The sequence below is a fragment of the Gymnogyps californianus genome, chromosome 1 (assembly GCF_018139145.2).
Source record: "Gymnogyps californianus isolate 813 chromosome 1, ASM1813914v2, whole genome shotgun sequence".
Taxonomy (NCBI): Eukaryota; Metazoa; Chordata; class Aves; order Accipitriformes; family Cathartidae; genus Gymnogyps; species Gymnogyps californianus.
The window spans coordinates 205,545,457-205,569,952 of record NC_059471.1 but is presented as its reverse complement, the minus strand read 5'-3'; the positions used below and the strand labels follow the sequence as shown (position 1 = coordinate 205,569,952).

The 24,496-nt window shown below is 39.9% G+C and overlaps 1 protein-coding gene across 2 annotated transcripts in view; it reads right to left on the bottom strand.

The window, feature by feature from the left end:
- Window positions 1–19,161: 19,161 nt before the first annotated feature.
- PTPN12 (protein tyrosine phosphatase non-receptor type 12) overlaps window positions 19,162–24,496 on the bottom strand; it is an 80,432-nt gene continuing 75,097 nt past the window's right edge. For both annotated transcript variants that reach the window (XM_050909184.1, XM_050909191.1), the window contains 4 exons: window positions 23,271–23,359; window positions 22,241–22,271; window positions 21,053–21,169; window positions 19,162–20,462 (listed from right to left, as the gene is read on the bottom strand). In XM_050909184.1, coding sequence (XP_050765141.1) covers window positions 20,401–20,462; window positions 21,053–21,169; window positions 22,241–22,271; window positions 23,271–23,359 — 299 coding nt within the window. In that variant the 3' untranslated portion in view covers window positions 19,162–20,400. The remainder of the gene's footprint in view (window positions 20,463–21,052; window positions 21,170–22,240; window positions 22,272–23,270; window positions 23,360–24,496) is intronic.

Sequence of the window (24,496 nt, the reverse complement as noted above, 5' to 3'; positions counted from 1 at the left end):
TGCACAGAGATTATGAACTCAGCTTTTGTGGGGATCGGTCCTTGGTGGAGTGACTGCAGCACAGTACAGAATCCATACACACAGAGACCAGAGAAGCTTATCTGTTTTAGTAGAAGACTTTAAACTGATTATGGAAATGGTATCAATGTGCTTTTCTCTGTAATTTTCTATGCACTTAGGGAAATCTGTGAAGATCTTCTAGACCATGAAAACCCAAAATGGGCAAAACCATAACAGTAAAAATGCCAGGCACATACCAGTCCACTATCCAACACGCATTGAGGATAAGCTTACCAGAGTGTTGGCCTGCTTATTACAAACATGTTGTCATTTTAATTAGAATAATTATGAAACGCTGATATAATTGGTTATTAATGCAAAACAATTGTTTAAATACCTATCTTGTTTCAGTAACTAAGGGAGCTAAACAAGTTGGTGTATATGCTCACCTAAACTTTGTCAAATTTCAGACGTCCCCTATAAAATACAAAGCTATGTGTAAGTGCTGTACACAGATTGCATTACATTGTTTTGGCTTTATGCTCTTAGCTGCCTACCAAAGTGATGCTTCAGAACCTTACTCAGGTCTCCAAATAGAAATACAATTTTCAGAAACGTTATTTAAGCTCTCTATAGTTTCAACAGTTTGCTTTCCATGTGCTTCCTTGGTTTGACATCTGTTCAGTTCCTAATCCAAGCATGGAAATAATTGTGCCAAGAGTAAACTAAAAACATTTGATAACACTTAGACATCTTTATGCTGGTTTTATCTGCAAAATTAGCTAAATGTAATTTTTAATGCTATTCATTTTTTCTTACAATTCATTAAAAGTAAATTTATTCACCTTTGGAAATGGAGGTGAAAACTAGCCTTCTTATGTGCACAGAATGTACTTACAAAGGTAGTTTCATCATGTAAAAGTGTGTTTTATTTTATAAAAGCCTAGAAAAGCCTCATTTTCCATAGTCAAAGTTTTCAGAACAACCAGTGCCATATCCAAATTCTTCTGTAATTACCACCCAAACAATTGAAGTAAACGAGACAGTCGGGACTAACTTGGTGCGTAACTGGGAGCTACTGACAGCGTGACAAGGGGGGTAAGAATTTCCACCCCCCGTTGTTCTTCGCAAGGGACAGTATCCCCACGCCTAAGCAACGTGAATATGCAGCCCAGCATCTTCGATTAAACAGGTGACAAAGCCGGGTTTATGCTGAAAAGCCTTTTTTTTTTTTCCACAGAAGCAGCTGATGTCTCTTTTCTGACCGCTCAGGGGTAGTAGGTTAGACATTTGGAAGAGGGGCGGAGCAGACACCTGGGGACAGGAATGTTTTTTAGCGCACTGTTCATCTGCCAACACCTTGTACAATCCATAAAAAACACAAAAGGGAGTTTACACTTCAGAGAGGACCTACAATAATTATTTCTTGTTTAATGTTTTTTCAAATAGCTACATATTACTGTTGTAACAGCTCTTCAGTCTTTATAACTTTTTTTCCGCACTTGTGTTTAACATGTGAAATGCCTTAGCTCCTGTATTTCTTTTTTGAAGTGTAGTAACAATCGCATAAATGGAGCAAACTTGGAAAGTATTGATATACGCAATTTCAAATTATATCTTCTTGCAGTTGAAAAGATAATTTGCTTTGCTGTTGTCTTCATACCATCCAAAAAATTTAGACTATTTGAAAGGTCCTTAGGATTTTTCAATACAAAAGGAACATAATTAATGAGTAAAACTAGGATATGGAAGCAAGAGGATGCAAATCAAGCAAAACTCTCTTTCCTTGCATTTAGAGGGGAAAAACAGTGGATAAAAGTCTTAGTCATTTTCTTATTTCAGTAAATATTCATTTAGAAATTAATTTTCTTCAAATGAAGCTGCTGGTTTGCGACTCTGGAGTTTTTACAGATTAACACCCTTCTCACTACCGTTTGAGATACCTGATTTCTCTTCTGGTCTGCACAGATCCGTACAGATGGTTACACAAGTAGTCATTTTTTTCATTTCCCTTAGAATCCACTACCATTATAGCTACCTTCAGTGAAATTCCTTCAGCGTCTGACCACTCTAAGATTTATTCACCATATCCTATCTGCATTTTTAAAAATACAATGCAGAGCCTAAACCTTCTTGCAGTGTATATACCACAGCTGGTAGAGGAAGACTGCAGTTGGCCCTGTCCTTGGCGAACAGGAGGCCGTAGGAGAAGGGCTCATTCTGTAGGCAGCGCCCTGCAGGGCTGTGCCTGGAAATCACCGTCCCTTCCTCTGGTTGGTGCTCTGGCTGCGGGCCACTCCGAACGTCGTGGAGAGAAGTGGACCTGCAAGTCACCTCCGTTGCTTAAGCAGGCACAGGAACCAATATCTATTCGCTATGACAAGGAGGTACAGTGGCCACGTTTCCAGGAACAAGTAAGCTGAACTGTATCTGCCTGGGCTTAAAGTAGCCCCATACCCCATCCTTTCTTTCATATCAGCTTGGAAATTCTACAAACAAACCCTACCTATACATATCATCAGGAGTAGTCAGCATGGATTTACCAAGGGGAAGTCAGGCTTGACCAACTTGATAAACTGCAGAGAGTCCAACGAAAGGCCACGAAGATGATGAAGGGACTGGAGCATCTCTCCTATGAGGAAAGGCTGAGAGAGCTGGGACTGTTCAGCCTGGAGAGGAGAAAGCTCAGGGGGATCTGATCAATGTATATAAATACCTGAAGGGAGGGCGCAAAGAGGATGGAGCCAGGCTCTTGCCAGTGGTGCCCAGTGACAGGACCAGAGGCAGCGGGCACACACTGAAACACAGGAGGTTCCATTTGAACACCAGGAAACACTTTTTCACTGTGAGGGTGAGCAAGCACTGGCACAGGTTGCTGAGGGAAGTTGTGGAGTCTCCATCCTTGGAGATATTCAGAAGCGACCTGGACGTGGTCCTGGGCAACCTGCTCCAGGTGGCCCTCCTTGAGCAGAGGGGTTGGACCAGATGACCTCCAGAGGTCCCTGACAACCTCAGCCACTCTGTGGTTCTGTAACATAGGTAGAGCTCGATGGGCAAAAGGATAGTTATCTCTCTGAAAGATGAGAGGTACAGTAATTTGAATTTTTCCAAAATGCGTTGTCCATTCTGAGAAAGTATTCGGATTATACTTCATGTCAAATTCAAAATGGGAGTCTTTGCAGCAGCTGAGGTCATGGGGTTACACATAACCTCAAGCACTTTCATGCACTGAGTCATGAACAGAGAGGTAAGAGTTGATCCAACTGCTGTCCGGTTACAAACAACACCCAACAAACCTGTTTAAATGATAGCATGATTAAGGCAAACTGCATCTTCATCTTATTTGGCCTCTGATGGTGTTAAGTGAAAGCAAGTGACATCTGAAAGGCTTTATCATGAAGCTTGGCAACATCTTTTCTTTTCATACGTTCCATATTCCCCAAGGAGAATAAAGCACAATCCAGCAGCTGTCAGCAAGTAAAAGGAAACTGAAGTTTTATACTAAAGCTGTCTAGACCGTAAGAAACTTTATCTTGTTTACTTACAAAGATTTTACAGAGAAACCCAGAATTCTGGCATAAAGCTGCCATCTCTATCGTCCACATCCAGAACTCTCTGGAGAGAAGGTCTTGCTGTTAGCTTCCCCTCTCTCGTAAAACCTTTGAACTCTGTTCTAGGGCTGAACTGAAAGGATCGGACTTTCCCAGTTTAGAATGTTAATGCTTTATCTCGGGCTTTTGCTGTTGTTGCTTCTCTTGAGAATAAAGCTACAGGCAGTTTTATCTAAATAAATCAAGGCACTTTGTGTCTTTTTTTTTTCATTCCAACTGTTGTAATAATTTTTTCCTATATGCAGAAGCACTACCCAGTAGGTCCAGCATCACGTGTGCTAAAATGTACTATATACACATGTTGAATATTTTGTCTTACAGAGACTGTAGCACAAACTTGCTCATGTAGATCTTTGAAAGTGATAGAAGTAGGGTGTTATATAGTGTAAAAGCAAAAACCAACCCCACTTATAATGTCAAATGTATACAGTGATTTCTGGACATTCCTGAGCTAAATTCTAGAATATCCATTGCTCTCCACTGCAGATTTTAGAAAAGTTAGTCACTTGAACAAAGTACTATTTCAGGGGATGACAACAGATGATTAATTTTCAGGTTATGTGGACAACTCAGAGTGAACCAGCTGAACAAACAGGAAAGGACAGCTGCCATCTAGGACAGGTAGCACTGAAGGAGATGATTGCAGTAAGGCAGGTTCCACAGTTGTAATCTGAAGGCCATAGAGCGAGCTACGAGAGTATTAATATCCTGAGAGATCTATCTTCGTCCAAGTTAAATCCCAGATTCCTTCAACCCATGCAATCCAGGGGAGGAATCCCTTGGTGAGTATCTGTAATCCCTAGTCCATGATGCTATGGCTTTGGAAACAAGAAAAGCTAAAACTCTAGTGGAAGTACTGTCAAAGTCCCCTCTAAATACAGGTTGAGAAAAAAATTGGCAGCTATCAGTACTGTTGAGGTAACATTTAGAGCTGTGCATAACATTTGTTGGAGGACCAAATAAGACAGTTTTAAATCCGTGGGATCAGAAGCAATAAAACCCATTGATGTTAACAGGGCTAATACAGCAAGGGACAAAGAAACTAGCGGCAAACTCCCTGTACTGTCTTCTAGAGCTGGAACGTGGTATCCATGCACAGGTAGGTATGCAACACCTACAAGCCCAGCATTTCCATTGCTTTTCACTTTTAGAGAGTCTCTAACCTCCTTCCCCCATCCCCAACACAAACAGAAATGCAACAGAAGCCTGAGCTGGACCAAGGGAAGATGTTGATTTGGAGCCAGATGTTCTCCAGCTCAGAAGACTCCTCCAGGGCTGGAGTGTGTGAGGGTATCTTCCCAAGATAAAAGACAGTAACTAATAAGAACTGTGTCTAAACAGGCATCGCAACCACACCTCTGCTTTTTAACATCATTTCAGGGGGGAAAAAAAAAAAAAGTGTATTAGCTGCAGATTTGCTGCTTATGAAAGCTTTAAAACAGCCTGCACCTCCAAAGGAACAATCGACACCAGGGAACACTGCCTTGCAGAAGGGAAAAACTTAAAAATAACCATTTCAAATGAGTCAACTCTAATGGCAATACAAAGGAAAAAAACCGTTATGGTCTGGGGCCCCCAGCATAAGAAAGACATGGACCTGCTCAAGCAGATCTAGAGGAGGGCCACGAAGATGATCAGAGGACTGGAGCACCTCTCCTATGAGGACAGGCTGAGAGAGTTGGGCTTGTTCAGCCTGGAGAAGAGAAGGCTCCGGGGAGACCTTATAGCAGCCTTCCAGTACCTAAAGGGGGCCTACAGGAAAGATGGGGAGGGACTCTTTATCAGGGAGTGTAGCGATAGGACAAGGGGTAACGGTTTTAAACTGAAAGAGGGTAGATTTAGATTAAATATTAGGAAGAAATTCTTTACTGTGAGGGTGGTGAGGCACTGGAACAGGTTGCCCAGAGAGGCTGTAGATGCCCCCTCCCTGGAAGTGCTCAAGGCCAGGTTGGATGGGGCTTTGAGCAAGCTGGTCTAGGGGAAGGTGTCCCTGCCCATGGCAGGGGGGTTGGAACTAGATGATCCTTAAGGTCCCTTCCAACCCAAACCATTCTATGAAAGGAAAGACATGGACTCTCCCAAACTAAACTCTAAAAGAATACTTACTCCTTAACAGGCAATTCTTATGAGTTATGCATACCTCTTATTGTTGCCGGCGTTCAAGCCAATGGCAAAAGAGAAGGACTGAATCACAGACCGTGGACTTCCTTCTCAGCCACAGGGACACAAAGGACCTGTGTGTGGTCACTGGGAGTCATTCTGCCTTTACGACGGGTGTACAGGTACGGAACTAGTACGCACGGCTGGCCAGACAAATTCACATGCATCTAGAAGGGAATAAAGGCAACCCCCTGAAACAACTGGTTTAAACACTGCTTTCTTCCCTCTATTTCTGGCACTTTTTGCAATAGAAGTGGTGAGATATTTCTCAAAAGGTTGGTGTAGTTTCTTTTAAAAACTGAAATCCAAATGGGTTTCCTGATGGTTTTTGTTCCCCTATCCCTAGACACTTATAATCTAAGCTGTTTCAGAGACAGTTCTTTGGAGTACATTTAGTTCTAGGAAATTCAGGTCTTGTATCTTAGAGACTGGCACTTATTTGTAGAGTAGCAGTTTATATTTAAGAGTGTGTGTGTGTGTGTGTATATATATAAAAAAAAAAACGGCTATTTATAAGTAGCAGCTAATCTTTCACTGCTCACCTCAGCTTCTCACTCATATAAACAACACCTACATGGAAAAATCCACAATAAAGAGTTTTCTGTCTGTTCACAAACTGTATTCCACATTCGAGGCAGCAGCTCTTCAGATCAGTGGCCTCGGTGATTCTGGGAAGCCGTTAATTCAAGACAAACCGCTGCAAGTAAAACCACATTTGCCATAACATCCTTGGATTTTCTCAGATGTATCATCGTAACTGGAAGATAATTGTACCTGAAGTTTCTAGACCATGGGATTAGGAAAGCATCTCACGGAAACAACAGGCTAGGTTTAAGCGGAAGATACTGTATTTACTTCTCATTAGAACATATTTACATTAAATAAGTCACCCAAAAATGTTTAAATATATGTACTGGATGGCAGTTAGGGGCTTTGGGATCCATTCAGGATGGAATGAATAATATTAATGTAAATCTAACACATCACTGTCAGCCTCAGATCACTGTCTTGAACATGGGAGATAACCTGGCTCCTACCAGCCTGTTTACGTAAAATTGCAGTTGCACCGTACATTGTTACTTGTACGGTCTTGCCTTGGCTTAGAGGCAGGAATGCTAAGCGTACGTGATGGATAGCCCCAAATTCCAGTAAACGTGCAGAAAGGATTTGTCATCTCACCACAGACTCTGGCCCAGAGGCTGCGCCAAGTGAGCTCCCTCGTGCTGGTCGCTTCTGACGCTTGGAGATAATGGGGAGGGAGGAGGAGGAGGGGAAGGAGAGAGGGAAACAGATGGAAAAATCCTTCACACACAGAATGAATCTTAACCACTGAAAGAAGAGACATTGAAAAGTGCTTGCTTGATACAGCTACATAATACCATTGAGATAAAAATTGACTCCAGCTAGCCTTCTGAATCGTGTAACTGAAGCGTGCAGCGAGTTTACAAGAAGTCACATACCCTGGTGTCCTCTCTGGATCTTACTGTTACGTATATTTTGGTCTCTAGCAAAGCAGAGATTTGTTTCATTGGTTTAAATATAAATTTAGATAGGCATATGATGTGGTCTGTAAAGGCACCTACACATTTTACGAGTTATGAGGAAGTCCCTAGAGCACGTCACATGCTCCAGAAGTGGCGAGGAGACGAGCCCTGAATTGCCAAAACACAAAACATTCAGTTTAGTGATGAATGCCACTCCCTTCCAAAATACTTTCCACGTGATCTCGGGGCTGCGGACAGGCGCAAGAGCAGAGCTGCCTCTCTAGGAGCCAAACCCCTCCTGGAGGCAGGGTTGAGCTGGATATTGTAGACTAATCTGGAAGACCTGTAAGACTTCGTCACCCCAGAGAAGGCTGGCAGGTGCCTGAGGTCCAAAAGAGGCCTGACTTCTTTCATTTTTTTAATTATAAGAATAGAAACCCCCTGTCTTATAAATCAAGGAGTCTGAGACCACCCTCCCTGTTGTGGAATAGCTGCCTGAGTGGGAGTTCAGTTTTTCTAAATGGAAAATGTGAAAGGCAGAAATGATGGAGAGGTAAATTCAGGACAACTTTGACCACTACACAGTATCCAAACTGTAAAGTACAAATTTATCTGTAGAAATGTTTTTGTAGGGTCTGAAAATTTATTTCCAAAAAGGGTGGATTTGAAAAAAAAAAAAAATCCACTTGACTGTTCTTTCCAGCATCACTAAACTTGTATCGATTTGCTGTCTGAGGACACAGAAGGGGAAGGAGCTGCTCAGCAACACTTTTCGGAACTGTTAGATGTCCCACTAGTCGTAAAGTATAATAAAGGTTGATTTACATTATCAAAAGAATTACTTGCATTGCTTCCTTCTTATCAGTGGATTACATATCAACAGACATTTAGATAAATATGTATTCATTACATGGCAATGGTATCATAAAGTGCCACTGTTCAGGTGTCACTTTGAGGTCTCAAAATCTACACGTGACAACAGATTGCTTTCTAAACTTGTCATTCTTCATTTCTCCACCTCTCCCACCCACCGCAGGACATTTCAAGGATCACTTTATCCTTATTAGGTCCCACCACCAATTTTTCTCCCACCCTGGGGAGCAATCTTTCCCAGGGCCTGATCAGGCCAAACCAAAAAGGCTGGTACACAACTGCACATTTTGTAGAAACTCAACCCCCACCACTTTGTTTAAAGAAGCGTCTCCCTCGTGCTGCATTCCTGTTACCCAACCACACCTCTTCTGCCCTCCTGAGGATCTTACAAAACTGGGAACCTGCTTAACAAGTTCACTTCGGCCTTTTATTACCCACAGGCAAAGACAGTTCCCTCCTTGTACTTGCTACAGTTCAGCTCTTCCCACCTCTCTCCCCCTGAGCTACGTGCTCCTCGTTCTTCCCGACTCTGCCACTCTCACTTCTTACCACACACCAAGCAGAGACCATGATATTTTATGAACATGTTTTGGATCAGGTTCTCTGTCCAGGCAATTTGCTTCACTTTTGAAGTGCTCACAAATTACTCCTCACAGATCTCGTGACCTGAGTTACGAGCCATTTTTCAATTAACTTTTATAAAAACCAACGTACAAGTGCTTTTTCAAAAAAGCCTGATGCTATGGCCTGCTCACATCAATGGGAAATGTAACCCTAGATTCCTTACTGGAGTTCACGGTGATGGCTCTTTTAGCTTTTAGTTGTGTCTAATGAAATACACATCCGAAGCTACATTACTATTTTTTAACAAAATTGCCAGCCTTTCACTGGTGGGTTCAGCTGTGTTCAGATATCAGAGTAACATGTGGAATTAGACTGTACCAGACCCAACCTTCCTTCACTTACAGCAAAATAATTGTGTTCAGTGCATGTAAGAGTGAAATCCTAAAAAGAGAAGTGTACTGTGCGGTGCTGATAAAATGTGTAAGTGATATGACAAAGTTAAATATTCACCGTAAAGCATATGCAGTGAATGATGAAACTATTTTGGAGATGCAGCAGGTAAAAGGAGAGCAGCTACAGCCAATGGGCACCAGAGAGCTTGCATGTTTCCTCATAAGATTTGTGTCTTCTTCCTGCCAACTTCTCCAGGCTCACTTGAACAATGAATACACCACTTAAAAAAGTGAAAACAGCAAGAGAGCTAATACAAATTTGAACAAATGTAGCAAAAGATTTAAAAATACTCAGATTCATGAACCTGATTTTTTTTTTTGTCCTTTTGACATTAGGCCAGAGATGTAGCAGGTGGAGTACATACTGGGATGGAACCACACACCAGACATCTTCTGGTGAAGAGTGAGCAGAGTCAGTAAGCAGAAAAGCTCAGCATAGCCTTTGATACTCCATGTTTGAACAATGGGATCCTCTTTGAACCAAGTCCAGCTCTTCATTTGACTTGACAGTCAAGCTCTCCATGGGATTTTGGCCCTACCTACCCAAAAGATCAATTTTCTTACGTGCCTGTGATCTTTTACACTAAGGACTGTAACTCTGTGGATCAAAGTGGGAACTGTAGATGTGAAAGACAACTTCCACTTCACTAGCTGAAATCTGTGGAGCTCAGCCACACTGCCAAAGACAGAGCTAACCACTCTCCTTACGAGAGCCCCAGAACTGCAAACATTTACACGCATGCTTAACTCTGCGGATGAATAGCCTCATTGAGCTCACTACGGCTGTTTACATGCATAAGTTACTCACAGAACTGTCTGCAGGATTTAAGCCAAAATGCAAAACTAATTTCTTGCCTTGGCTTCACCACAGTAAGTTCTTCATACAGACACGCTATATTTTCAGAGGCAAGAGTCAGGTGATTAAAGAAATCAACTGTTACAGCAACGACTTAATAGATCAAAACAGAAGATGTTTTCAGCTAAGTCTCTTCAAGGAAAGACCATTTACCCCAGAAGTTCAGACTGTGAGATCTGAGCACACAGGCAAACAAGATTTTATTTACTCACTGTTTTAAGACTGCGAATACTAAGCTTTTGCCACGTACAGCCTTAGAGGTGATGAAGTTCAGCATTTGGTACAGATCGTGAGCATGACTGGGGATACCATGGTATTGCAGGAGAGAAAAGAGTATTTTCTAGCTCTAGTCAATAGCCCAACACTCAACAAACCTGTGTTTTGATTAAGTGCATGCATTGAAATGGTCAGAAAAAGTCAGTCCAGAGAGCACCTGGCTATTACTAGATTTTACTAGGACTGTTACTAACCACTTTGCAGACTTTCTAACTATCTTAACAGGCTTAAAATATGCTGAGGGTTCCAGGAGGCCAGTCGGTGCATTGCAGTGGCCTGCCCCCGCTACACTGTGTCCTCATTTAATGCATTCTTTGCATTTAGCCCTGCTTTTTATCCCACACAGCATAACCTTCCATGGAAGCTCTTTCAGCTCCTCAGAGTTGAAGAGCATTTCGAGATCATGTGAAAGGCCCTTCTTTGGTGAAGGGCTGCAGTACTCGCAACTTGTTTATACTGCCGAGATGTTACTTCTCCCTCAAGCATTGAGAAAACTCTCAAAGTGGTAGTTGCATGCAATTGTATATGCTTGCATATTTGCTCAGTTACATGAAGCCGGCATTGTCCTAAGTCCTTAACTCCTTGTTCCTCCTCAAACTCCCCTTTTCAAGGTGATTTTCATTTCTAGTCCTTCTCTAGTCTAACCCTCTCTTGCTCGGTTTTCTCTCTCTGGCTGCAATGTGCCGGGGTGATATGCTGCAGGCAAGAAGTTTGTGGTTAGGAGCTCCCCAGTGCTGCGGGCAAATCCCAGTTGAGTAGGAAGGCAGCTGGGACTGCACAGTGCCTAAAGCTGTACTGACCTGGCTGGCTACCAGGACTCAGCCTGCACCCCAAGCACGCTGACATACATTCCTATCATCCAACTGTATTTGAGCGTTCACTACCAAATCACACCTATGGCAGCAGCAGCAACAATAAAACCCCTAGAAGCAGAGTTTGAGCATCGCCTCTTTAGCACTGCTTTTCATGCTTGGAGGTAAAAAGATACTCAGAAAGCAAGAAAAGGCTCTGGATCAAAAGAAACAGCATACCCTAGAACCTGCAGCTGAGTGAGGCTGCTTTTGCAGTTTGGCACAGAGGACATGGCAGAAGCAGTCTATTAAAAAGCTGTGTAAGTAAGTGTACATTTTCAAACACAGCTGCAGTTGCATCAGGAGCACTAGTGATTTCATGGTATGTCTAGACACGTACCGATCTCACATTCGATGTCAAGTGCAGATTTTAAGACTTTCAGATTGAATTAGTGGAACCCTGACGATGCTCAACACCTGACTTCGAGCAAAAGCTATGCCCTTATTTCCAGCCTGTACCTACAGAGAACCCTACGATGTAGGGAATTTACTTCTATACAGCTTATTAGAAAGTTTCAGCTTATGCTTTATCAATTTGGATCATTTTAAAGTGGTTTGCACTTATGTTGCTACAAAAAGCCCTCAGATAGTAAATCTTCTTTTCTTTGAGATGTTTATCCACTCTGATTTGCATTACCCTTTATTTCAGTCCGAGCCAACTAGGTTAATGTTCTCCAGTTCTGTATGTGTCAAGAGAGCTAAGGGCTGCAATGAATACGCATACAAAATTGCACATTGTTTGCATGTTGTTGACAGCAAAAATTATGATAAACCTTTGAGAAAGAGTCAGCCAGAGCTTCCATACACATATCTTAATGGTAACATCCCAGACAAGGCTCAGAGGTCAAAATCAGCTGTGTTTTGTAGTTTGGCTGGGAGTGGGGGCGAAGAGGCATTGAGCTAGAGGATTTTTCTTTATCTAGGTTTGAGAGATTTTCACTGCAGGTCTATACATAAGTTCATCCTCAAAGAAAGGGAAGTAAACTGTTTCAGTAAGTGTCTTAAACCTTCACATGCCCAGCTTTAAGGGATAATGTTGAAGTGAGCTTTACACAGAAACAATCTCCCACTGATTTACCTCTTTCACATCTCATCTTTCTTCCATCAAATGCATGCATTTTTTGTCTTTTCTCAAGTTTTTCTGCTTGCCCTCAATTCCATCCTAACCGTGATCTCCATCTTGCTGTTGTCTTTTGCTCTTCCTCTTATTCTTTTCCCTCACAGTACACTCTTTAGTGTCTGTGTGGGTGTGTGCACGTGGGTGAATGAAATGCTTGAGCCTTCTGCCTCCCAAAACATTTAGTATTTGTTTTCATTTTCACCTCCATGCTCCCTTCTTGCGTTCATCTCCTGAAGTTTCTTTTTGGACTATGTCCAATCTGGCTTCTCTCTCTCAAACGAGTTTTCAAAGGCTTTTTGATTTCAGACACATCAAATGCAGGATCCTTTTCCTCCTCACGCTGTCCTGAAAATTCTTCTTCCTGTGGCTTATGCTTTTTCTGACTTCTTTCCCATCTTTTTAACCCTTTCAGTGTACTTCAGGAGAGTCCTCCCCCAAGCCTTCTAGCTGCCTGGGCACTCTGAGTAGTCCCTAACAAACCCTAATATCACATAGGTGTGCTCTTATAATCCAGATTTGTCTCCTCCTGCACAAAGGTGTTACACAATTGTTTTTCTCTTTTTATAGACACCTAGCCATCAGCTGAAGCTCCATTTGGCTTAATCAGACCTCTTCTCCTCTGTTTTCCTTCTTCTACCCACTTTTCTCCTCATTGTGCTTGCTGCCACCATCCCAGCCATCACTGATGCCTATTCCCTTCCACCTGGACTTCTCTGCAGGTGCTCCGATTTAGGCTAGTCAGATCTTGCAGGTCTTTCCTGCTGAACATGTAAGACCTTATCTTCTCAGAGTTCTTGTCCATCTCACATCTCATTTCACCTTCACAAAAAAAAAAAAGTCTTGCTTATACCCATGAGAGAACAGCTGCCCTCCAGACTTTTGCTAAGTGCATCATATATCCTCATCTTACCTCTTGCTCTGCTGTTTTCCATCACACTTAACAGAACTACTTGTTTTCAGCTTCAGTGTCCTCCACACCCTTACTTTTGCCCTTCATGCTGTTCTAAGAGATCAACTTTTGCATGACTGACCTGTCATGCCAGCCTTCATGGTCCTCTCTGAGTTTTAAGGCCAACCTTATAATTTCTTCCATGCTGCCTCTCAAATTTGCAAGTTTCCTTCAATCCTTCCAAAGCCACTTCACTGTTTGTATTTCTCCTCTGAGAATTTTCCTTGACTGAGATACAACACAATCGTGTTTAGATTGCACGTGCCATTTTTATTTCCTGTCACAGGGTGCTATTACAGGTTCCTTGCACTCCTGTCCATGACTCGGGGTGGGGGGAACCCACATCCTTTTTGCTCTGTACAGCCTCCAGCACAACCTGTCCTGGTTAGAAGCCTGATAGAGGCTTTAGTCCACTCCCATAACCCAAGGTGCCATCAACACCATATGCAAGCACCTCGTACACTTTCTAGGTCCTATATGACAAAGGCAAGTATAAGGAACAGGTATGCAACTGAGGGACAAATATTTTTAGAGAGAAGATAGACCAAGGAGTGATTAGCACAAAAGCTACCTCAGCCTGAGGAAATTAATAACTGACTTGTGCAGGGGTTTAGGGACATTTAAAGCAAGCCTGGCTACCAACACAGCAGTCAAAAAGCTGTTTTCCTTGAAGCGATGGGCCCAGAAGCCCTTTGCTGGCCAAGGCAAGATGCTTCCCCGGGAGGAAGAGTCACGCTCTCAGTTCAGAAGTGCCAAGTTCGGACTGAAGGTGTATTCCTCACCCATATGCCAAATAATTCTCTTGTCATCGCTAAAGTAAATTTATTTAAATACAGTTCTCTCCCCTCCTGCAAGACTGCTGGTTTCTAAACATCCAACACTCCTCCACTGTACTCCCCTGCTTGCACTTGACCTTCCTGCCCACTACTGCATTACTGATTTAATAGTAAGGGCAGAGAAATTGCTCTTTACTACAGCTAAATAAGAAAAACTGTTTTGCCAGATGTCATATGGGAGATGAGAAAGAGCAGACTATCACCTAACCGAAGTTAAATCAGCCCACATTCACATCCCAGCCAAAAGAGAAGTGCGTTCAAACCAAAAACAGTTGCTTTGGGAAAGTATGCAGCTTTCCATCAGCTGCCTTCCTACCTAGGATTCATATGCAATTTCTTGGCCCACAAGCTCCTGCAAGGCTAAAGAAATTAATTTTTAGGTAACTTGATGCCTTGGAAAAACATGAAGATAAGAAAAAAGAAGTCACTGCATGATCATTTCAGGTATTTACACTTTGTACTTAAACTTTCCTTAGGAGTAGGCTCTCTCTGCTCTCTCCAGTTTAGAGCTGCATGAGTGAGAAATAATGGTTGAAAAAAATAAAATAAATGCTGTTAGGATACAGAGTGTCAGTTTTCTATTTAACTTGTGTCATAGTATTTCTCTGTTGACTTGATGTTATATTATGCACAAAATACACTATATTCTCACCATGACCTAAATGTCAAACCCTCAGAAGTCTGAGTCATGCTCCTATACCAATTATAACCTAGTGATCTAGCCTACGAGGCCAGTGGAAGGAAGTATCCCATGTGGGATTGTTTGTTTATGGCAAAGTCTGCAAAGTAAGATTTGAGTAGAAGAAAGCACTTGCACTTTTGAATTTGGTCCATTCTCACCCATCATATCAGGTATTACATCTGCCTAAATAAGAGTTACTAACCTGGCCACAAAGACGCAGTACCAAGGTGGCTAAAAGGAAGAGAACACACAAATGCAGATGCAAGATTTCATCAAACTTGGGCACAGCAAAATACCAAACAAGTAAAATCAAGACAATCATTAGAAAAAAAGGTACTGCTCTCATGGTAGTTGGAAAACAAATGAATTAAAAGAAAATGCTGAGGCAAGAGAGAAGGTGGGAGGAAGAGAGCTGGGAGCATCCATGGAAGAACCAGCACCAGGGCAGGGGCAGCTCCTGGCAGAGCCGTGTACGCAGCCAGCCTGCAATGGCACAAACTGAATCTCCGACTGCCTGCATTACCAACCTCTCGGACAAGATGACAGGGCTACTTTGCTTCATAAGCTCCTGTTAACAGGGTCAGTAAATCAGGTTAGTATTCTGTCAGGCACTGTATACTTAAGAGGTATGATTGTTACCAATTCAGTCTACTGACCTGCAAATATTCCTATTATAGGAGAGAAGGAAGAAAATACTTTCACTTAAATATATCAACATAAATACATAGTTACTCAACTAGTCAGACAAATTCAGTCTGACTGCAACAAAATCCAGTTACAGCCGTGCATTTATTATTGCCTAAAAGACACGGGTTTGCCTCTGGGTAATACTCACCATGGAACTATTCTGTGTTAAAACTTGAGTTCATCAATTTCAAGTAACTTGCTGTATTATGAAGCCAGTTTGTATTCACAACTACTAACTGTGACTTGTTCAAACTTTTTTTTTTTTAAGGTTAAAACTGATCTTTAGTACCCCTTGTGTTCCCTCCTGAACACACCTTGTAGGCAGCGGTCCTAGCTTTCTGTCCTTCCCACTCAGAAGCATCATCCAACTACTCTGACTAGATCTCAGATACTCTTCTTCCTTCTCCACCCTTACTACTGCTCCTGCTGCCTTTCCGACACATAAGCCCTTTCACTCCAGTACTCTGAAAGCCAGCAAGTCAGTTACTAAACTCAAATTACATTTTCAAAGTTCTTTATTCTTTTATTCCCCTGGTGTAAGTACAAATCAGCACAGACAAAAATAACAAAAAAGCCTTTATGTCTGGGTCATTATACCTTAGGAAATCCTTGCCAGTGTTTGCAAGCTTTTCTTAACCCAGCTGACCTGCCAAATCAGACTGGGAGAAACACGGTCTTGTTTGTAGTGTGCTCTGTGTGGTCCAAGGCTTATCACCTGCTTAAGGCTGACAATCCATTCCCTCCTTCCAGCCAGGAAGTCTAAAGCTTAGCTCTCATTTCTTCCGTGATCTAGCAGTGGAAAGAATATTTTCAGACTGCAAATAATAATTAATGAAAAAGCAATTTTTATATTGTTTTTCTCCCGGATGCCACTCATGATCTTCACTTTTTACCAGGTTATTCCCTTGCTTCAACAATCATAATTGTTCTGGCCGATTGTCATCGGAACATCTTAACCGTCTTACATTAAGCAGATATGTTAATCAGGAGTTGAATAAATTATGAATGGCTACAGCTGGATTGTGGGTGATCTGCCTGGCACCGGGCCAGAGAGTCTCAGAAGTGTCCAGGCTACACAGAGCTTCCGTAATCTCAACTCTGCCTCACCACCATCCTCTCAACCACCCTCCTTACCACCCCTCCTTACAACTATCTTCTCAAGCCTCAGGTACACCAAAGAGCAGATCCTCTAAGATAGAGTCATTGCCCAGCTCCTCCTTTGCAGCCCAAAGCCTCTGCTCGACTTTGATGAAAGTGGTTTTAACTGCTGTACAACTCTCCTTCCACATCCACCAGATAACACAGGAGGAGCCACTTGTCACCAACAGTACAGTATTATCAAGTATGCGAAAAGCACAATGAAACAGATGAGATGCATTATTGTGCTAAGTGACCTTGCAATAAACCAGCAGTGGTAACATTACTCCATTAGAAACACGGCATTTGTACTTACTGTATATTAAAGCATAAGTCACCACTTCATACCAAGTGCTATGTGGCACAGTGGGAATTACAACCTGAAACACACAGTTTAATCCTCAAATGCAAATATTTAAGTGTTGAATTGTCAGAAGACTCTGTTTAAACACAGTATGACCTACAGCTAAAAGCAACTACTCCAGCAGCATTGGGTTATCACACTGCCCAGTCACTGTGTCACACTTGATCTGCAGTCATTCTTCTAGAAATTTGTCTCCAAAGAAACCCAATCCAAGATTTCAATATACAAAACCCCAGAGGTAATTCTTTGAGATTTTTCATTGTTCTGCACAGTTCCCAAGTTCAAAACTTTTTTAAGGAAAGTTACATGTAAATGCAGCTGGCTTTCCTAACAGATAAGTAAGAAATAAAAATGCTGAAGGAATGCTCTAATAACTAAAAAGTAGAAAGCTACCTGCCAAATCAATACAAAACCTAAAATATGCTGCATAATAGAGATGAGCAATGATATTCGTAGAGGTCAGCCTTCTTCTGAGACTTGAGTATTTACACTTCTAAAACATGGAAAACTCATTCTTCTCTTGATGTGATAATTTACTGCATGATTTGTTCAATATTAATGCATTTAGAAAATTTAATAAATGGAATATTAGAAAAATACTGAAGGACAAAACAAGCCAATGCAGTGGTTATGAATAAGAATAGCTGGGTTGAGTAGCGTTACTGGTTCTTTGCTACAGTGATCCAGTCAACTGCATGCCTGATAAAAGCTGCACTTTAGAGACTGAAGTTGAAGACTGCTTTTGGAAAAAGTAACATGGAAGACTGGAGCTAAACAAAACAAAAGATTATTCCATGATTGATTTCAATATATGTATAAAATGACTTGGTCTAGATCTGTATTCAGTGATAATTTGCAAACTAATGTAATACTCTAAACCCCTTTAGATTCTATTTCAAATAAACCACAGCAAAGAAAGGTCTTGTTTTTTGAAGAAGCTGTTAAGACTGGATAACATTTCAAAGTTATGATGTGAAACTATCCAGCATACAGCATCCAACCCTGTGCTTATCTCAGTACCACCCACAAGAATGGATACAGAAAGTAATGACATCGGGCAGGTTTTGCCTTGCACTTAAAACTGTCAGTTTACCTGAAATAAAATAGGTGAAATATAAAACTCAGATGAATGTAAGGAGGCAACAGTGAGTTGTAAAACAGGTCTGTCAAAGGATACAGAAATCCATACAGGACAACTGCAGTTTCACATTGCTAAAGCAAAGAAAGGCTGAGAACTTCTGTGATGAACTCAGTCTGGAATACTATACAAATTCATGCAAATCTAAGGGAAAAAATATGAACCTGGATGTACTTTAATTAAACATTACCAGATGGCCTGTATATAGCACACAGATTTTTGTCAGCCTTTGCTCTAAGTGAAATTCAAACATGGAAAGCAGAAAATCTACAATCTGCACAGTTCTGTATTTTCTTGGTAGAGAAATATGGCAATGATCCTTAAAAAGTACATCCAAAACATTTGGAAATTTTCTTATTTAACAGTTGCTTCGAACAGTTACAATGATTTTGACTGTCCAGTGGCGATGACAGCCCGTCATGCATTACAAAACCGCAGGAGGTCCATAAGAGTGAAAGTCTAAAGCTAATCATCTCCAATGCAGGGGAAGGGGAACAAAGTTCAGGACAACTTTATTCTGCCAACTGCAAGACATTCCAGCTGTCTGAACTGTTTACAAAGCAGGAATCTAGTTGATTTAGGTTATCCCAAATAGCATGTATCATCAAATTATTTTTTTTAAATGAATAATTGCAGAATTATATCCATGGGAAATTAAGTATTTATAGTGCGTACAGTTCTTTGAAAGAGCTCCCCAGCTAGGCAGTCTGTCATGTGTACCAAATGCATGGTGATTAATCCACAAAGACAGTAATTCAAGTTATGTACCTTTTGGAAGTTGTAATAGGGCTGCTATCTGGGCATTAGCTCTCTTTTAGCAGAGGGGCCCTAAAGGTACAAGCGGTAAATCAGACGTAATGTTTCCATGGCTAAAGCTCAGATTAATAGATAGTTTCACTACCAAAAAGAAACATTTTTTCCTCTAAACATTCTTCTTCATGTTTCTGGCAATATTGCTAGCCAGAACTTTTAAAGTAGTTACTAAAAATAAGGTCCTGAGGGTCACTATTTTGGTCAAGTATGAGATCTATAAGCTAAGCCAGACTGCCATCCTTCACTCTATTTTAGTTTGCTTCTGAATACAGTTTTTTTCCTAAGAGTAAAAACACCCATAGTGAGATTTTTTACTTTCTTTAATTTAAAGATTGTATTACAGAAAAGTTTAAGTAAGGAATCCTTATAAGGATTAACTCTTGACATAATATATTGCCAAGATACAGTGTAGCTGCAAGGGCTCTACGTGAACCTTCATATAAGTTGCTTTCTTACATACACAGTTGCTGAACAACAAAAATGGTATTTACCATTTGTAAGAGAAGACAGTGGTATTTAAACAGTCCTTTTACCAGTTCTGGTTTTCCCAAATTAGAAACACACCATATTAAAACTGTAAAATCCTATTATACAGAAAGTTGATAGAGATGAATTTTCTAAAGATTGCAACTGATGAAACATTAAAATGAAAACTAAGGAGTGTGGATTATATAGAATGGTTTCTCTTTTACTGGCAGGTCAAATATACTAGAAACGTACAAATATTTTTGATAATCTAATTCCAGATGAACTCAAAACACTGAAGTAACATACACAGGCTAAGAGAATTCAATACTGTTCCAAGGCACTTACTGAATCTCCATGACTAGATGAAAACCAGAACAAATTAGGTCTGACAAGTAAACAGTATATAATATAAAAATAACCTTTTGCTTACAATTTACAAAATGTATTACAATCTTTATCTCTGCTAACCTGCAATTCTGGCTGTGTGTGTCCAGCAAATTTTGTAAAAAACCCCAGAAACTATTTTCTAAAACTTCAGGGCAAATAATTTACAAATAAGGTACACAAAAATTTAGATCATGCAGAGATTTCTTACATCTTCTGTTAATATTTTATGATTGCAACTTTATCAAATTATATACTTACTTGCCCTGTACATATACAAAATAATGCATACATGGTAATCAAACGTTAGCAAAAAGTAGTCCATAAACACAATCTGTCAAAAGTATTACTATATTAACATATGTCTACAAGCAGCGTGTAACAGGGTTAGAAGACATTAAGGCAATAATACTTGAAGTTACAAAATAAATCATATGTAATACTTTCTCCTAAGTGTAATAAGGCAGGTAGATGGCCCCAGCAAAAAGTTATGTTGTAATACTGGAATCCACTGTTGTGAACAACGTTTAAGGTTTTGCATGGGATGTACTGTAAGAGTGTACCATTTGGTAGTTAGATCTACACTGCTCTGTGTTAGCCGCCCCCCAGAAAAGTGGAATACTATTTTTCTAGTTCTCAGTGGCACTTAAGTTTTCCAGTATAATTTATTGATAGTATGTCCATTGGTTCTTGGATCATGTCCATTCTGAAGGTGGCTCTCTTGGTCCTCTGGGCTTTCCACAGCGGTTACCAAAACCTAAGGAAAGAAATGTATTTAATACTGCTGTCCACTTGGACAATGCATTCTCACAAATGTTGGCAGCATTCAGAAGAATCACTGTTAAGACATGCTCCAGCTCTTACGGAAGAGCTTTATTCTCCAGGCTAGAAAATGACTTTGTAGCATTAGGAGTTCTAAAGGCACTATGGCCACAGGAAATACCAACATGAAGAATTTGTATATAATTACAGTTCACTATTTAAACCTCACTTGGAAAGTACTTTTCAGTAAATACAGTATTACAGCCTTTGTTATCATTTATTGATATTTTTCCTTCTCTGCGTACCAAAGCAGTTTTCTCAGGTATTATTTCTGAAAGTTTTCAGTGGTCTACAGAAATTATATCCCATTTGACTAATTCTATATTTCATACACTCTAAAAAACAACATGAAGAATGACTGAATCGCTCATTCTGGGAAAAATCTCTTTCAGTAATGCTGAAGAGACAAGGCAGGCTTATTTGGCTGGCTTCTGCACCTCAGCGAGTTGGAGGGAGATAGTAGTGGCAGCTATCCACTTCTGTTTATATCATCTAGTGATTATGTTTTGAATCAACTGTAGTTACCAATATCTGTTACTTCTGCAGGAAATTCTGAAATTTGACCTCTTGTATCACTGGAACCAGAAAAAGAAATCTGAGGTAAAATGTCAGTTGGTGTTTTGTTGCTTCTTTCAGGACGATCTGGAAAACACATACACACCCTTACTGTAACATTCATTTAGTCAGCACTGTGTGAACGCTATTTTTAAGTACAGCTCAGTCCAGACCACAACTTGCATCAAATATTACTTACAAAAATAAAGATTTAAAAGCCAACTTCTCATTTCTTAAAAAACATACTTCAAAATTGTTTATGAAGCAGATGTTCAATGACAGTGACACATTCCTGTTCACCAAGTATGGATTATTATTTTTTTAAAAGTTTGTACAGATACTTAAAATCCAATGTAGCACCTATTTATAGCAAAAGCTCACAGTACCATTTAATACATCAATATCAATGCATCTGTTCATGTTCTTTCTAAACTAAAGGTGCTTAAGAAGACATGATAGGTAACTATGTGTTGCATTACTTGTATAATCACCCTATTAGCAAATCTGTAATATTTCTGAAAACTGATTTATTTTTTAAAAATCTACCAGGTATTTAACACGCAGCTCCAAATGGACTGTACAAGCCCATTCAAGCATACGCAGAAGATACATGGCAGACATAAGCTTACAGCTGAAGCAGGTTTCTGCAAAGTTAAACATCAGCTGATAGACTCCACTTCTTACTGAAGCCTTTTCAGAAGATCAAAAATTAAAGACTTTGGTAAATATGCGACTTACATATACATATATATATACACACACATACACACATCACTGCTGAACTTATTTCAGGTTTATGCCTGTCTTTATGAAATTAAAGAAATTAATTCACCAACTTTTACAACTTCTATTGCAATAACATGGGAAGGTTCTAATTAAGCTGAAAAAATATTGTTATTATAATGTGCATTTAAATTCAGTATTTTTGGTCTTCATTATTTTAGCATACCCAAAGTATAACATTAATTTTTAAAATTAGAATTGTAACTTGCTTCCTCAGAAAACCTTAGAAGCTTTAAAAACAGAAGGCCTTTTCAGAAATGCCAGTGTTTTGACAATATACTTAGATATACTCAGAGCAAAAGCCAAGTTCAGGCAAATTTTTGTTCAATAGGAAAAATGTATTTTGAAAAAAAAAAAAATTTTCCCATCACTTACCAGGTAGTACAGGTGAAGTTGTTTTCAAACCCTGTTGATGAGAAATATTTAAAATAATTCTATAAAATGCTTCCAAAATACTAAGAGAACACCAGAAATTTAAGATGATGAAAACATCTTCAAAAAATATACAACGTCCGTAGAAATACCTACTTGCTCCTACATTTCTGACTTGCTATAACACTGATAAAAAAATGCTACAGTAGTTAATAAACAATTTACTATCAGAACCTTATTTAATATTTAATAAAAAGTTAAAATTGTCACACTACAATTTATTTGCAAAAGTAGGTAGGTTAGTTCTCATACTAAATTTACAACCCCTGAAAATTCATATCTATCTTCTCTGTCACATTTTTAAGTGGTGTGTAAAGGTGGCTGTAAAGTGTATTGGGGGTGCATGAAAAAAAGGCATGAATGTAAAGAGTGTTTATACGCTTCTGAAGTTTTGCCAGCTATTTACGCTGAATGACTTTGAGCAACTAGTAGAGTGATGTGAAAAGTGAAATCTGATGGGCAGAAAAGGGTTTGTTTACAATAAATATGGATACAAGGAAAAACTTTATCAGGCAATGAAACAGGTTGCCCACAGAGGATACGAAGTCTCCATCTCTGGAGGTTTTCAAGACCCAACTGGATAAAGCCCTGAGCAGCCTGGTCTGAGTCCCTGCTTCATGCAGCAGGTTAGACTAGAGACTGCAATTCTCTTCCAGCTTGAACTAGCCTATGATCGATTAAGGGCAGACAGCAACCTCCATAAAAGCAGCACATTTACACACTTAAAGCCATAAATTAAGGTATATTAAGGATGACTTTTAAATGTATTGCTGAACTTAGAAAACCAGATAGTTTTCCTGGAAAGAAAACACGCTCTTAACACATCAGTTCAGCAGCTCAGGCAGAGGAAAAACTGGCTAGTTGTAGATGATCAACAGCTGTAACTTTTCACAAGTATGTATTTTGCTTTTTGTTGCAACTCCCAACTGAACTAGAAATGACTGATTAGTACAGACTTGTCTCCTATACTTACTGTAGAGACTGTTTGTTCAGGGAGATGCTGCTCACGCAATATGCTCCACTCAGACTGTGCAATCATTACTGGCTTCGGCAAGGGTGTGCCTAGGAAAAATTAAATAAAACTCAACATACTTGAGTCCTCTCCATGATGAGGCATTAGAACACAGCATTAGAAATGTGCTACAAAGCAACTTTTTTTTTTAAATTAAATGCTTGTAAAAACATGAATCTCTCCTTACATGAAGAGCGTTTAAGATAAGGGAAAACTCCACAACATAATTCAAAACACAAGACTGCAGTGTTTGCACTGTGGATGTTCATTTCCTTCGTTTGGGGGCTCCTAACCAATAGGAGAATTAGCTTCTTTTTCAATGATGTTTTAAAAATTTTGTTACACCAGCTGTGCAATAATAGTAGATCCAAAAAAGACATACTAAGAAAACACACAGGTCAGGACAGCCATACCTGTCCTTTACTGACATCATGCACAAACACAATCAAAATTGAAGTGTTTTTAGTGATTCCAGTCTCAAAGAGATTTTTTTTTTTTTTAAGAAAAAAGCTTTGTTTCTTGTATTCTCACAGAAAAGAAGCAAGTCCATCATATCCAAAGAAAGGATCACTTTGACTCTGAACTACCTATGCTTATGATGCTCAAGGGACATACTGACAAAACTTCAATGTTTTCATGCTGAAAATATCTATATTAACTACTTTGGCCAAAAGTTTTTGAAAGTTTCACAAAGTAACACTAAACAAAAGCCTCAGTAAATAACTACATCACATGAGGTTTTTTGGAAGATACCAAACACCAACCTAATTTATCACTTCATTTCAATTAATCTTTTTTGTATTCTGCCATTACTAGCCTGATGAATGAAATACGAAGATACAAGCACATCATTTGTAAGTGTCAGTTTTCTCTTTCAGTTACCCTTTTGATACAGCCAAAGAGTAAACTATGTTAAACTTAAATAAACTGGGCTTGTTCACTAGATGCAGTGCAGTATGAAATGTCATCATCTTTGCCTTTGCCCAAGAAAGGAGAATCAGATAAGCACTGTTCATGTGTTTTCCCATTCCCTACCTGGGAGCAGTAGGAAACTGAAATAGCTGGGGAATCCCCTAACTATACTGCATTTCCCCTCTGCATCTCATTTCCATACCCTTCAGATTGAAAACCAGCTCCACTAAAATCAATATTGAAGTCTCCAATATACTTAAATATCATGTAACAGC